A 15,751-nucleotide genomic window follows, 5' to 3' on the forward strand; every position below is an offset into this window, starting at 1 on the left:
CCAAGATGAAGGTTGCCATGACTCTGACGATCAACAGGCTGTCATATGAGGCAAAACAATCTTCTACGGGTCCAGAACACATGACAAAACTGAGCCTCTACATAAAATACACAGTCAATTTAGTGAATATTCAAATATTTTATTCAATAGGTGTATGTACACTTGACCACACAGTCAGAACATTGTTACGAGGGAAACGGTTTCTTGGTAATGACGCGGTTGGCTCCATCACGGGCGGCGTGAGGGCGATGGTCCTTCGGTGGAGGCTTACACAGTGGCTCTGGCCTGGGTGGTTTTAGCCAGCACTTTCAGATCTGCAATGCACTTGGCAATGCTCTCCTTCTCCTGCAAGCCAGAGAGAAATCAAGGACAACCTTTATTCTAACTGACATGTAATTGTTCTTGTGCTTCTTTCTCTCAATGCAAAAATACATACTGAATATACATAAAGTGTTCAAAATGGATCTTGTTAGCATAGCAGACTGGAGTATCTGGTCATATCTGGCAACTTGATAAAATAATTAAGTAAAGACATGTCCCCATCTAGTGGTTAGAAAAATAGACATGACTTCTCCCTGTGTACAAAACAATTATTATTTTTTTTACATTTTGTTATGAGGTTTGTTTTTAAGAAGTATATATACTGCAAGCATTTGACTACACTTTTATAATGTCACTGCTATAAGGGATGATATCTCTATATATTTTCTATGATGCAAGCATAGCTAGGAATACTAGGTACAATTTACAGTTAAAGAAACACATTTAACATCTTTAAATTGTGTGTTTATATTTACAACACTTGTATTATAGTTTTCCCTCACAAAGTTGAGTCAACAGTAAACTAAACTGGGAAAAAAATTTGATAAATAAAAACATTTTACAAGTACTTGATTAACTGCTATATTTAGAAATTGCACTGAGCCTAAATGAATATGATCCACTTTTCTACACCTCAGGATCTTAAACGGTGCAGTGTCGTTGGAATAAGTCCAGGCTCTGGAGTCTGTCCCACACTGACACACCACAATAAGAGGAAAATAAGAGTCATTTTCATGCAGGATTTCTAATTGTTGTGAACCTGCAGTGCAGGAGGATCACTTCATTACAAACGATGCTCTGCTAACTGCTGCAGACAAGTTCCCCACTCTACAACGCTGTCTGGTATTCCATGTTCCACAATACTGCACTGATATTCAAGTATGTGTTAATAACCATTCAATCATTGGGGATAACCTAACCTCTGATACTTTGTGACTAAATGGGTGTTTGTTCTATTATTAACAAGTATTCTAGTATTACCAAAACAGTTCTGAAACTAAGGGATTTGTGCATGTGTCTGACAGCTGTGTGTGTGTGTGTGTGTGTGCGTGCGCGCGTGTGCACGTGTGTTTGAGATGGTGTACCTGCTGTGGCGTTATGCTCTTGATGACATTCTGTGTGTGTGTGTGTGTGTGTGTGTGTGTGTGTGTGTGCGAGACGGTGTACCTGCTGTGGCGTTATGCTCTTGATGACATTCTGTGTGTGTGTGTGTGTGTGTGTGTGTGTGTGTGTGTGTGCGCGCGAGATGGTGTACCTGCTGTGGCGTTATGCTCTTGATGACGCTCTGCTCCACCCAGTTGACCATGTGCTCCTGCTCCATGCGAGTCTGCAGATTCTGCAGCTGCACTTGGTAGTCCAGCCTCTTCTTCACCTCGTTGGTGACCATGTGGAGACGCTCCCTGTAGTTGGTCTCCAGCAGCATGGCCACGTTGTTCTGTCAGCCAGAGGTCACGACAGTTCTCAGCTCAGACAAGAGCCACTTGATTTACGTTTAAAATATTTTCACTACCCAATGTTACTTGTATTCTGCAGGCTTCACCTTGCCAGGAAAAACAAAGTAAATGACATTGTGCTTTGAGAGTTTTCTGGAGAAGGTCAAGGTGCAGCACATGAAGCAGCTCATCTCCTCACCCTCTTGGCATCGAACAGAATGTTCCGGCCCTCCACTCTCCACTGCTCCTTCTTCTCGTCTTCGATGGACTGAGCCAGGTTGGACATGGCCAGGTCTTTCACCTCCTGGGCTTTAGCCACTTTTTCCTGCAAGTGGGGAGGCAGCCACAGGTGGTCAAGCAAACCTTCTGCTAAACAGATGGAGGCTTAATAAATAAAACTGGCTGAACCAGAAAATTGCCGAAAGAGATAACAGAGGAAAGTTAAAATTATGATAATCTGGAGATATAAAGGTATGGAAGTGGACAGTTTTACTGAATAACTAGTTCCAAATGGGGTTGCTTACATTATCTGAACTCAAGACTTCCCTTTAGAAGGTAAGTAAAGTATGGTTCACAATCACAGCTTCACCATTTCGTACAGTTGTGATCAAATTTATTCAACCCCCAATGCTGCGAAGGGTTTTATGGAATTCAGTGCACATTTGTAATTGTGTTCATAATGAAATCTTACAAGGACTTGTTAAAGAACTAAATGCAACTAAGATAGCATCAATTTTTTTTTGTCATAAAGTATTAAATGGCCTTTTTGTGATTTCTTCATTGACACAATTATTCAACCCCTTTACGACTACCACTCCTAAGAACAGAGGTTCATTCCAGTGTTTTCCATCAGGTATTGAAAACATCTGTGGATGTCAACGAGCAGCAATCAAGCATGATAAGCACCAATTAGGCAGATTTAAAAGGACTGTGATACTCAGCTCCTTCTAGACATCTACTGGTGTGTTTCCAAGCATGGTGAAGGCAAGAGAATGGTCCCAGAAGACAAGAGAAGAGGTTATTGCTCTTCACAAGAATGGCAATGGATATAAAAAGATTGCGAAGTTGTTAAATATTCCAAGAGACACTATCGGAAGTATCATTCGCAAGTTCAAGTTAAAGGGCACAGTGGAAACGTTACCTGGTCGTGGCAGAAAGAAGATCCTGACCGCGACTGCTGTGCGCTACCTGAAGCGTAATGTGGAGAAAAATCCCCGCGTGACTGCTAAGGAACTGAAAAAAGACCTGTCAGATGTGGGCACTGAAGTTTCAGCTCAGACAATAAGGCGCGCACTGCATAACGAAGACCTCCATGCCAGAACGCCCAGACGCACCCCCTTGCTGACTCCAAAGAACAAGAAAAGTCGACTGCAGTATGCCAAAAGTCATGTGGACAAGCCACAAAGGTTTTGGAACAGTGTACTGTGGTCAGATGAAACTAAATTAGAACTGTTTGGGACAATGGACCAGCGCTATGTTTGGAGAAGGAAGAACCAGGCTTATGAACAAAAGAACACCTTGCCTACTGTGAAGCATGGCGGGGGGTCAATTATGCTTTGGGGCTGTTTTGCTTCTAATGGTACAGGAAAGCTTTAACGTGTGCAGGGTACCATGAATTCCCTTCAGTACCAGGAGATCTTGGAGGAAAATGTGATGGAGTCAGTCACAAACCTGCGGCTTGGGAGACGTTGGACCTTCCAACAGGACAATGATCCGAAGCACACATACAAGTCCACTAGAGCATGGTTGAACATGAAAGGCTGGAACATTCTAGAGTGGCCATCGCAATCACCAGACTTAAATCCAATTGAGAACCTCTGGTGGGACCTAAAGAAGGCAGTTGCAGTGCGCAAGCCTAAGAATGTGACTGAACTGGAGGCTTTTGCCCATGAAGAATGGTCTAAGATACCCATAGGTCGCTGCAAGACACTTGTGTCAAGCTATGCTTCACGCTTGAAAGCTGTCATAACTGGAAAAGGATGCTGTACTAAGTACTAAAAAATAATGTCACTAGGGGGTTGAATAAAACTGATAATGATGTGAGCACAGTAAAGACATTTGTGGTTATTCCATCATAAATATTATGTTATGTTTGTCTAATTTATAAGTGCCTCTTTGATATAATTGTAAATAAGATGACTGAAATGATCAAAATCAATGTCAAACTGGCCAAAACACTTTATTTCAGTGGGAGTTGAATAAATTTGATCACAACTGTAGTTATTCCATTTACCTGCCTACACACTAAAGCAAATATACACCTATAAACAAAATGGAGACTGTTGAAAGGGACCAGCAGTTTCATTTAAGAGTATGTAAGCACCACACAGGTTCACTCAGAGGTCACTGGACTTTAGTGAATAGCTGTATTACAAAGTCGATTCTGTAGGCACGCTATGTGCCAAAGGGACAGTTTGTGCACCAACTTCTAATGCCTTCACTGCATTTATCTGGCTTAATAGTGTATGTTCAGCAAAGTGCAATAAAAGCCCACCTCATTTAGCTTGTCTGCAAAAGCTGCTATTTGGGGACCAAACTTCTTGATGCCGTAGACGATTAATGTAATGGTGCAGGCAGCAGATACGGTCTCGTGGTTAATAACGTAGATTTCCTTGGAGAGCAGGTAGAGCAGCAGACCAGTGCCCAGCATGTATGGCCCTAGTAAAGGAAGAGAGTCATAGGCATGTGGGTTCAACCTTCTGGAATCCAACTAATCGTCCAATCCAACTAATCTTACTTTCTACATGTGACAGCGTATCTCGGACATAATCAACTAATCAGGGAAATTTACAATAGCAGTAGATCAAGCAAAAGAAAAATGTAAAGATTATATATAAAGATATTACAGCACACAAAAATGTCTCTGCGTTCCAACAAAGCTTTGCTGAGGATGAAGAGCACTGGAGTGGGCACCTGTAACACCGGTCTTTGGGTACAGCAGGGTGAAAAGCTCCTCTGGGAAGATGCCATGGCGGACCTTCCCCCCTTTCTCCGGCAGTGGGGGCACAGGGGCCAGGCTGTGGGGGGACGAGTGCAGGGAACGAGAGGCCTGGACCACACTGCAAAAGAGATGGAGAACCATTAGGAGGACACACTGGACCACAATGCAAAAGAGGTGGAGAACCATTAAGAGGACACACTGGACCACACTGCAAAAGAGGTGGAGAACCATTAAGAGGACACACTGGACCACACTGCAAAAGAGGTGGAGAACCATTAAGAGGACACACTGGACCACACTGCAAAAGAGGTGGAGAACCATTAAGAGGACACACTGGACCACACTGCAAAAGAGGTGGAGAACCATTAAGAGGACACACTGGACCACACTGCAAAAGAGATGGAGAACCATTAGGAGGACACACTGGACCACAATGCAAAAGAGGTGGAGAACCATTAAGAGGACACACTGGACCACACTGCAAAAGAGGTGGAGAACCATTAAGAGGACACACTGGACCACACTGCAAAAGAGGTGGAGAACCATTAAGAGGACACACTGGACCACACTGCAAAAGAGGTGGAGAACCATTAAGAGGACACACTGGACCACACTGCAAAAGAGATGGAGAACCATTAGGAGGACACACTGGACCACACTGCAAAAGAGGTGGAGAACCATTAAGAGGACACACTGGACCACACTGCAAAAGAGGTGGAGAACCATTAAGAGGACACACTGGACCACACTGCAAAAGAGATGGAGAACCATTAGGAGGACACACTGGACCACAATGCAAAAGAGGTGGAGAACCATTAAGAGGACACACTGGACCACACTGCAAAAGAGGTGGAGAACCATTAAGAGGACACACTGGACCACACTGCAAAAGAGGTGGAGAACCATTAAGAGGACACACTGGACCACACTGCAAAAGAGGTGGAGAACCATTAAGAGGACACACTGGACCACACTGCAAAAGAGATGGAGAACCATTAGGAGGACACACTGGACCACAATGCAAAAGAGGTGGAGAACCATTAAGAGGACACACTGGACCACACTGCAAAAGAGGTGGAGAACCATTAAGAGGACACACTGGACCACAATGCAAAAGAGGTGGAGAACCATTAAGAGGACACACTGGACCACACTGCAAAAGAGGTGGAGAACCATTAAGAGGAAACACTGGACCACACTGCAAAAGAGATGGAGAACCATTAAGAGGACACACTGGACCACACTGCAAAAGAGATGGAGAACCATTAAGAGGACACACTGGACCACACTGCAAAAGAGGTGGAGAACCATTAAGCGGGCACAGGGACAGGTTAAGTGTGAAACGCTGCATGATGAACACCTATGTTTACATTACCAATTTAATAAAACATCCAAGTGTGATTTTGGCTACTGCAGCTGGCATTTAATATGGAGTTTCACATTCAAACTTTGATTCTCCTTAACAATACACACAAACAAGTCTTAATTTATCCAAAAAGGATAACGAACGCAAACGTGTTTGCTGAATTAAAGCCAACATACCAGGCTCCAATCGAACCACGGGTTCTCAGCGCAGAACCTGCAGAGATATAAACAGAACAAGACTCAACACTTCAATGTCATTTTCAAAGATACTGAGCACTCCTTACGTGTGGTTAACTACATTTGGCTCGTTAGAGCTACCGGCGCTAGACTGCATGGCTAACTGTACAGTCAGCAACTAGCTACCTAGAGCACTAATCGTACAAATGATCCACCAAGCACCTAAACTACGCACAATGACCATGTTACAGTGAAGTATTAACGCTTATTTAACATCACTACAGCTGTCCCACACAGCAGCACTTTAGCGCTCATAAGCGAGGCCTGCTCTTTTACCCTTCAACTTCACTTGGCAAATGTTCCCGTTCTGATAAGTTCAAATTAAACCGCAAGATATTATCGATTTCTGAATTAAAGCGAACAACCTGAAACGAGTACAAGCCTCGACAGCATATCTGGAGGAAAATCCGGCAAAGTACAAGCCAAAATATATCCCACAATGTAGGCTACACTTATCGGGTTCTCCGGCCTCCGTGTGCCCTTCTGCAAAGAGCAAAGATGGTGAGGAAATCTCAGAGGTAGTATCGCGATAGTTTCTCAGTTTGACATGTCACATCCGGGTCGCCTCAACTCCGCTGCCTGCAGATGGCGTCAGTTTACGCGACGGACTCTTTTATTCTGTTCAAGGACAAAATCCAGTCTTGTATACCAAAACCTTTAATTAAATAGTAATTAAAATAAGACTAATAAAAATGCATCTGAAATAAAATTAGAGTAAAAAGCAAAAGAGTATATAAAGCAAAAATGGATATAAATGGAAAATGTGACTGATAAATAGTTGTTTTATTTGATATCATCTTGTCGATTTGATAATATATATGATTTGATATAATTTTGATTTTGATATATGACATTTTATTACCCTATCATCAAGGCTGTATGGTGTTGGTATGTTGGTAGTGTGAAAACAACAAGTATTCCTTGATGAAAAGAAATATGTAAATATGTAGGTACTCAAATAGTTTATTATTGTTAACATTTACGGCATTTAGCAGACGCTCTTATCCAGAGCGACTTACAAAGTGCTTTGCATCCGATCACAGAATTCATCCTAGGAAATAGTACGGATAGGCCAGAATTCAAGATACCATTGAGTCAGACTACTACTAAACTACAGGAGTCAATGTCATTACCTAGTGTTTTGCTAGTTAGACATTTGCCAAAAAGCACAAATAATCATAGACAGACATACAATTTAAGAACAACGACAAGTGTTATCAGCTGAGTTAGTGATCTGGTAAGAACTCAACAAACAGGTGGGTCTTCAGTTTACACTTGAAGATAGCAATAGACTCTGCAGTCCTAGCAGCTAATGGAAGATCGTTCCACCATCTTGGAGCCAGGACGGAGAATAATCTGGAGCTTTGTCTTCCATGAGACTTTAAGCATGGAGTTTTGAGTCGAGCCAAGCTTGAGGTTCTGAGTGTTCGCTGTACGGATCAGCTTTTGACCATGGACATCATGTAGGGAGGGGCCAGTCCATTTTTGGCTTTGTAAGCAAGCATCAAGGTTTTATATCTGATGTGTGCCGCTACTGGAAGCCAGTGAAGAGAGCGTAGCAGAGGAGTCACGTGAGAACTTGGGGAGGTTGAAGACCAGTCGTGCTGCAGCATTCTGAATTAGTTGTAGAGGTCTGATGACCCGTAGAGGAAGACCTGCAAGTAGGGAATTGCAGTAGTCCAGCTTAGAGATTACTAGAGACTGCACAAGCACTTAACAACAACAACAACAATATACCACTGTGATATACTATATGTTATTTCCACCCTCATGCAAACTCTCTTTTTTGTGAATGGTTAAAAGTGATTTTAATTACTTTTTAAAAATGTATCAAATTAAAACTTCTTTAATGACTTTAATTAAAGAAAAATTTACTTTCACTCAAATTTTCAAGTCACATGAATTTTTATTGAGTAGACTTTAAATTCACATGCATTTTTACTTTCATATAATATTTGTTAGCTCCTCTCCTCATATGCCTGAAATGTTACTAAACTGTGTTGTAAATGAGTAGATTCATTCTTCTTCTGTTTTTTTGTTGGCAAGAAAGTTTTCCAATTGGCAAAATGTGTCAAGATTCCCAAGATAAATGTTTGAACTCACTTAAAATGGCACAAAGAAGTAGCCTGAGAAAACTGAAATGAAAGCTATAAATACAGCTTGACACTCTTCAATGGCAGTAGATGATGTTCTGATCGTTCCCGCCCTGAGCAGCTGCCCCTCCCCCTCACCTCCAGTACAGCTGAGCAGCCAATGCCATTTGAAAGCACCAGTCTTTTCTAATCTAAGGGCCCATCCGCATGCAGCACGCTTTCTGTACGGGTGGCTGCAGAGATAGAGCAGCTCATGCAAGCCGTGTGGTTCCTCTTACTTCCTGTAAAACTAGCAAGCCTACAGAAACCGTTATTTGTTGTTAGAACTTGCTTCCAAACCTGCTTTCTCAGACGTATTGTTTTCAAAGTCTTCTTCCAAGAATATTTTGTCTTCCAGGACTTACGTGAAAGAGGTATTTTGATTAAAAGTTATAACATTTCTTAAAGGTTTCTTACGGAAGGCGTGTCTTATATAAATAATTTGTTTTCTTCTCTGCTCTCATATCCTGACCAACTGACAGTGCTTGATGAGGGTTTTCAGTTGTATCATGGCGGTTTAGAATAGACAGTTGATGCCTGAGCCAGAAGTGTTTCTACTAAATAAAAAGATAGAACTTGCATAGGATATCTACAGAGTACACATCCACATTTCAGCCTGTTGCTGGATGGATGAGATCAGTAAATGAGAACAATGTACATAAGTTTTCTCCATTCTCAACATCAGATTTCACTGTTTTTGCCCAATAACCATTGTCTTGATGTTTTAGACACCAGATGGACTTGATATGCATATCCAGTTAAGCCTAAAGGTTTCTGTTCTGTGTTTGCAGCTGTATGACGTTCAGCAAGTGCCTACTCTTGAAAGAGGACAAACATGTATGTGAATGAACTTTTGTCTATTAGTACTATTGTCTGCTAATGTAATGGTAAATTTTACAATATTTTAATACATTCTACCAGCACAACCTCTACCAGCTGTGCTTTCCTCCAAGATAAATTCACAAACTTCACAAAGCTCAGATGCAGATAAATGTTTGTATGTTATTTTCATTCACAGAAACGTATACTGTATCTCCAAAAACTGAGATCAGCATCAATTTGTTTGGGGTTATTTTTGATGAGAGTCAACTGCCATTAAGCGTCAGGCTTTAGACTCTATCAGACTAAGGCACAATGGCCTATCTTGATGACAACACCAGTCAGCAGTTCCACAATATTGATTACGACCTAAAACGTGAACAACGAGCAGTGAAACACCGAAAGCTCGGGGACCGGAACAATGTCACAACATGCCGAAGTCCGACGAGAGACCTGGATACGAGAAGGATCAAAGGTGAACTGCACCGCAAGAGACAGGAGGAATTTTCAAAGAGGCGGCCAGCCGGCTGTGACACGACTGCTTTGCTATCAGCACGGACAAGACGTCAATATACACGAGAGGAAGCACGGGTGACGCAGAGGGCCACGTCATTCAGCTGGCCCTTGATGGATGATCCAATGATCAGCTCAGTTAAGAAGGTGAATGAGACTAAACCCATGTCAAACCATCAAAACAGTCTTGTAATTAGTGCAATTTGTGGTATATGATGGACAAATAGCTGTAACTGTAAGCTATTTCCACTCATAACAATACATTCTTAGCCCGTGTGAAGGTGCAGAGCTCTTCTTATTAGTGTGATTTAAAGGAGTCTTTACCTTAAAGGTGGTCACTTCGTCATCACTGAATAATGGCAAAGGGTCAGATCTGAAACATGAAGGTGTTCCAGATGCTCTCGGATCACTTCAGCAAAGGGCCAATGCAAAGAACAAACGAGGTCAGCAGGCATGCTTTCACCTCCACATACCACAACGGATGAATGACTGCATGGTCATCGTTTATATTTTCGAAGCTGTATTTGATTGCGCATGAGAATGTATTTGGATTCTTTCAGCTCTTCTTAGAGACATTACCCAACTTAAAACCAACCAGAGGCCACAACATGCTGCTAGTGTCCAGACAGAGTGAGTAGGTAGCTTAGGGCTGGGCATGTAGTGCAGCTCCAACAGTTTCACTAACCCCAGGTGATACTTTCAGTCCCCTGGTTTGACATTTCCTTTTTCTTTTCTCACAGGTTGGGTGTCACCACTGTTAAAGATGTGGTAAGGATTGCTGTCGGTGTCCTCAGTTCATTTTTACAAATTGCTGGGATGACAATAGTGATCACACAGAACCTACAAACCAATAACCATTTAAAAACAATAAAGTGTCAAATTGACAGGTGTCAGAGTAGTTTTTTACTCACTGCACATACTCGTATTTCAAGACAAATCAATCTCTGTTTCTGTTCCAACTAATTGTAGGATGTTGTCCAACTGGCAAATTATTTGGAGGTAAGTCCATGTACATGTTTGTGTATATAAACATTTGTACTTGATCATTTTTCATTGGACTGCATTAGTGTTAGAAGCAACAGCTGTTACGTGATATGTAGCGATAGTTGTGGTGCTCAAGAATGGGCTGTTTTCTCTTTCGTTTTGCAGGAGGCGCTGTACAGAGAGGAGGCTCTCAAAAAGAAGCTAGCCACATTACAGAACAGTGCCTCCACTCTGCTGCGCTCCACCGAGCTTCTGTGGAAGGTACGCTCGCCCCTCACATCTCTTATACCGGTTTGCTGCAGACTGTTATAATCCCCCTGAATCTGTGGTTTTTACATTCTAAGTTCTTTATGACAGCAGAATTTCTAATCAAATTTACAAAAAAGTATGAAATCTTATTGTGAATGAAAACTTATGAAAAAGTATGAAAACTTATTATGTTACATGTTGTCAGTCTTGCAAATTGAACAGTACGATGTTTAACTTGAGCAACATGTACAGATGTAATGCATAGAGAACTTAAGCAACATAGATGTCACATGTAAACTAAATTAATTTTTGCATTAACCTTCAGTTTTGGACTTTCATTGTGTTCAGTTTCATCTTCACTATTATTGTGAATGCATTAACAGTATAGTGTTATTTCTGTTTGAAAGAGCTGACCTTATGCAGAAAGTATCTGCGGAGTAAATATTATCCATTTTGTGTCATGTGTAACATTGTGTAATATTTCTTATGTTTTTACTTAAATTTATCTATACTGTATTACTTACCAACGTTAACAAATAGTATCTTGATTTAATTCAGGTGCCAAAAAATGAAGCTATGCAGTTGAAGTGATTTTGAGAATGAGAATATAAAATAATAAACAACACTTTCAATTTACATTTAATGAACCCACAAATGTCAGACAGCCAGATTCAAAGGTGTTTGTGACCCTAGGAGGGTTCCCTTCAGAATAACCTACCTGAGAAGAAAGATTCTTAGTTTATTTAAAAAGTAAAGGAATTTTCGTATATCCTAAAAACTGACATGAAAGTTGCACAATTTTGCTGTCTTTCCTGGTTTGTGTCAGAAGTGTTTTTGGGTTAGGAGGAAGGTACTGCGGTGGCCAGTATCCGGCTGCTGTTAGCTTTTTTTTAAAAAAATGCAAGAAAGACACACAAACTCACTCCGGAAAGAGAGTATGTTTTATGACTGTGTTCTGACTGTGTTATGGTCATGTTTTATCTTCAGATTATGTTAATTGAGATGCTAAAATGATCAACTAAGGCTTTCAACACTGCAGCATGTTACCCAGGCAGATTATCTTTTGTCATATTTTGGGGTATATTACTTCCATAAGAAAATAAGAGCAAAAAAGTATAATAATCCTATCCATTTTCCTCAGTAGTTGTAACAGAAAGATGTTTGCCATGTAATCCTTGCTCATGAATGATCCTGAATAGGATATGGTTTCTGTACATGGAACCACCCTCCACTGACTCCTTTATCCAGGGAAGCCTAAACTATGGACAAACTGTTCTGCAATTAAAAAACAGATGCAGCAGCTCTGTCATGTTTGTTGGGTGTTTCAGAGGAAGCCGTAGCCATGCCTGTGTCACCATACACTTCCTCTTCCTCCCGCAGACGCGCTGCGATGAAGATCTGCTGAAGAGCAAGATCAAGGCACTGGAGGCTCAGCTGCAGATCTACACAAAGGTAAAACCAGAATCCTTCAACTTCAGATTAGTGTCCGAATGTTCAGCTCAACATTTTTCAAGTTCATTTTGAGTTGAAAAAAAAAAAAAAACCTCAAGATTTCTTTTTTATACCTGAACATGTCTGAACACATGTGTCAGATAACAATGTCAGTCCAGCACTGAGTGGCCATCTGAAAATGACCTACTGGTATCCAAACTCATGGTTGTGGATTTGTTCTTAGAGGGTGCCCCAGGATGGAATGAAGAGGGTGATACTAAACATGGAGAAGCAGAAGGAGGAGTATGAGCATAAGGCCTTGGAGGCCATTCAGAAGGCCACAGAGAAGAACACAGAGGCACAGAGCAAGATGGAGCACCTGCAGGTAAACCCACCACTGACCCCAAACGCAGGCCCTAAAAAACAGGAAACTCAAGAACTTGCATGAATTTCTCGGGCAGTCCGCAAACGCCTCTGCCAAACTTGCTGTCTCTGGATTTACCAGGAGGCGCTTCAGGCCGCCCAGGCAGAGTCAGTGCGGTGGCGAACGCTGTGCGGGGAGCTGAGGGAGAGCTCCAGCCAGCTGAGAAAGAGCCACGACCAGAACACCGATCAGCTGCTTCAGCTGCAGTGTCAGCTCGAGGTGGGTACGCAGACACGAGAGGCAGGAGTTCAGAGTACAGTGGCACAGAGCCAAGCGCCATGGCATAATGTGCCGTACGACCTCCCCAGAGTTAAGTGATAAAATGATAGCAGATATGAAAATGTCAGAAATAGTTAAGATGAACTGATAGGACAGCTTGGTAATAGAACTGATAATCATGTTATGTCAAGTTTGCGGATGGATGGATGGATGGATGGATGGATGGATGGATGGATGGATGGATGGATGGATGGATGGATGATAGATAGATAGATAGATAGATAGATAGATAGATAGATAGATAGATAGATAGATAGATAGATAGATAGATAGATAGATAGATACTTTATGGATCCCAAAGGGAAATTCAAGAATTCATTTTGGTGGGTTTATGTGAGAGAAAGCTGAACAAAACCCAGAGACTCTGGTGCAAATGGTCAATCTTGTATCTAATGTTTGCTTGTAATTGTATTCTTTTTAGTGACAATATGTATAAAACAGATTAAACTGATTAAATATTGGGCCTGCCTTTCACAGAGCACAGAGCCTTTCTTTCAGCTATTCCACCACCCATAAACCACCCAAGCCCCCAGGTGTATTTCTGCTGTATTTCCTACAAGACTTGTAAGTGCGTGTGCTTTGTGTGTAGCGCTCCAGAGAGCAGGAGGAATCTCTGAGGATCCTTTGTGAGTCTCTGCAGCTGGAAGGAGCAGAGCTGCGGTCCAACATCAGTCTACTGGAGCAGGACAACCAAACCTTGACAGAAGAGTTAGAACAGCTCGCTGGTACACTTCTGACTTTGTCTTGCCATACTGATGTTTGGCTTTTTGAAGGAGTTCATTTGTTCTGTCTTGCCAATACGGGTTGCCAGATTCATGAGCAATAACAAATAGTCAATAAAAATAGCAAAAACATACAGGTTTGTTGTTGTTTAATCCTTACAGTGCAAAGTCGTGTGTCGTGGAATAATAACACAGAAGCACACCAGCAGCGAGATGTGGGGGAGCATCTTACCAAGACCGATAACCACATAGCTGAACAACTGAGGTTGGCTGAGCGGAGGCTGAGTTTGAAGGAGAATGAGGTAAGGAACCCTTAAACTAACCAACCATCATATCCCGAATACCCCAGTACATTCTGTTAAGCTGATGATTTGCTAAAATAGTGCCTTCAGCTTTACGCCTTACATCAGTATTTCCCAGTCCAGTTGTGGGGCCCCTCGAGCAGTTCATGTCCCAGCTCCCAGCACGACTGTGTTAAGTCTTCAACACTTATGATTGATTGGCTCAGACGCATTGCATGCTGGGATAGAGCCAAAATGTGAACCCCATTGACTGGATCTGAAAACACAGCCTTTTAATGACAACCAGTGACAGGCCTGTTGTCTTGGTAACCTGGTTGTCATGCTAGTGCGTGGAGCTGAAGGCTGAGCTGGAGACCCTGGAGCAGGAGTGCTATAGTTTCCGGAGCCGTCTTGCCCAGTGTCGAGAAGAGCTGAACACGCTGAGCGCTCGCAAGAACAGTGGCCGAAGCAAGGTAGCAACCTGATAGCCAATCAGAGCAAAGATAGACTTCATAGCATAAATAGCATGTTCAGACTTGAATATAATTCTATGCTAAATCTAAACATGATAATTCATTGAAGTTGCTGTTTTTGTCACTTTAAATTTTTTTTTCACTTCAAGAAGACTATTTACAGTCATCTTCACAAACACGTGACCTTTTACATATTGAATTATTATGACAGATTAACATACTTTAATAGTAACTTGTTTATTGACCTTGAAAATAAGATTTCGTGATCATTCCTCTATTGATGATAATGGAGCAAATCTTTTTCCTCTCTATTCCCAGAGACGCTCTTGTGGCCCATGTGTCTGCCTGTCTCTCTTCCTCATGCTGTTACTGATTGTGCTAATGGCTGCCATCTGGATTTGCTATCCACCAATCAGGGAGCAGCTCTGGGACTTTTACTCAGTAGTTGAGGAGAGAGTGGAAGACTACCTCGTGCTGTGGGCTTCTGCACAAAATGCAATCAGCTTCAGACCCATCTGACATCTGTGTGATATATTACATCACAAAGAGAGACATCATTACATCCACTAATGTCAATATTTGTTGAATATCATGTATTTATTATAATATGATCCCATGATAAGTGCATGCATTGTACAGTGTATGTAGTATGTACACTAGATTATAAAGGCTTTCACAGTTCACATTTAACAATCAAAGTAAGTTTGGTCTGAAAACCGCCAGTTGTTTTCAGTTGTTATTTCTCTCAGGTGTTACAGTGATGTCAATTATGTACCCTATATATGTTTACTTATAAAGACTACCTTCAATTTTTCTTTTTATCTTTACCCAAAAACACAAATCTAGAATTAAATTATTTAGATACAAAAATAAACAAATTCTAAAAAGTGTGTTTTTCCACTGTAATGTGTAAATATACAGAGTAAGTCTGTACAGACTGGTTGATCAAATGATATTTTCTGACAGAATATAAACAGAATCCTCACAATAAAAGGAATGCATTCACGTCTACATTTATTGCTTCATTTTAGATTCAAAGGTCTTAACTGAACAAAAATATCTCATTCACTAAAAGAGATAATGGGCACCTAGTGGTCCTGAATGGTCATTGAGGCCTCATATGGTCACAGTAGGTCACTCTCTGCAG

General features: G+C 41.5%; 2 protein-coding genes across 2 annotated transcripts; one reads left to right on the forward strand and one right to left on the reverse strand.

Annotated features, from left to right (window-relative positions):
• Positions 1 to 118: 118 nt before the first annotated feature.
• Positions 119 to 6,818, reverse strand: atp5pb (ATP synthase peripheral stalk-membrane subunit b). Its single transcript, XM_077003812.1, has 7 exons — positions 6,663 to 6,818; positions 6,238 to 6,274; positions 4,668 to 4,813; positions 4,249 to 4,412; positions 1,954 to 2,079; positions 1,577 to 1,756; positions 119 to 345 (listed from the first exon to the last, which is right to left on the reverse strand). Exons 1-7 carry the CDS (start codon positions 6,688 to 6,690, stop codon positions 268 to 270), a joined length of 759 nt encoding a protein of 252 aa, XP_076859927.1. The 5' UTR covers positions 6,691 to 6,818; the 3' UTR covers positions 119 to 267.
• Positions 6,819 to 8,582: 1,764 nt separating this feature from the next.
• On the forward strand, positions 8,583 to 15,600 carry traf3ip3 (TRAF3 interacting protein 3). Its single transcript, XM_077003826.1, has 15 exons — positions 8,583 to 8,803; positions 9,221 to 9,266; positions 9,448 to 9,908; positions 10,093 to 10,204; positions 10,322 to 10,391; positions 10,502 to 10,529; positions 10,731 to 10,760; positions 10,911 to 11,006; positions 12,375 to 12,446; positions 12,670 to 12,810; positions 12,931 to 13,068; positions 13,718 to 13,853; positions 14,013 to 14,152; positions 14,479 to 14,604; positions 14,923 to 15,600. Exons 3-15 carry the CDS (start codon positions 9,564 to 9,566, stop codon positions 15,121 to 15,123), a joined length of 1,635 nt encoding a protein of 544 aa, XP_076859941.1. The 5' UTR covers positions 8,583 to 8,803; positions 9,221 to 9,266; positions 9,448 to 9,563; the 3' UTR covers positions 15,124 to 15,600.
• Positions 15,601 to 15,751: the final 151 nt, after the last annotated feature.

This window comes from Brachyhypopomus gauderio, chromosome 4 (assembly GCF_052324685.1).
Source record: "Brachyhypopomus gauderio isolate BG-103 chromosome 4, BGAUD_0.2, whole genome shotgun sequence".
Classification (NCBI taxonomy): domain Eukaryota; kingdom Metazoa; phylum Chordata; class Actinopteri; order Gymnotiformes; family Hypopomidae; genus Brachyhypopomus; species Brachyhypopomus gauderio.

Excerpts from the sequence above, each read along its gene's own strand:
- atp5pb (XM_077003812.1), bottom strand. The coding sequence starts at position 6,690 with ATGCTGTCGAGGCTTGTACTCGTTTCAG. Across the intron at positions 2,080-4,248 it reads TTGCAGACAAGCTAAATGAG|GAAAAAGTGGCTAAAGCCCA; the intron begins GTGGGCTTTTAT and ends CCCCACTTGCAG. Across the intron at positions 346-1,576 it reads AGAGCATAACGCCACAGCAG|GAGAAGGAGAGCATTGCCAA; the intron begins GTACACCATCTC and ends TCTGGCTTGCAG.
- traf3ip3 (XM_077003826.1), top strand. The coding sequence starts at position 9,564 with ATGGCCTATCTTGATGACAACACCAGTCAGCAGTTCCACAATATTGAT. Across the intron at positions 10,761-10,910 it reads AACTGGCAAATTATTTGGAG|GAGGCGCTGTACAGAGAGGA; the intron begins GTAAGTCCATGT and ends TTCGTTTTGCAG. Across the intron at positions 11,007-12,374 it reads CCACCGAGCTTCTGTGGAAG|ACGCGCTGCGATGAAGATCT; the intron begins GTACGCTCGCCC and ends TTCCTCCCGCAG.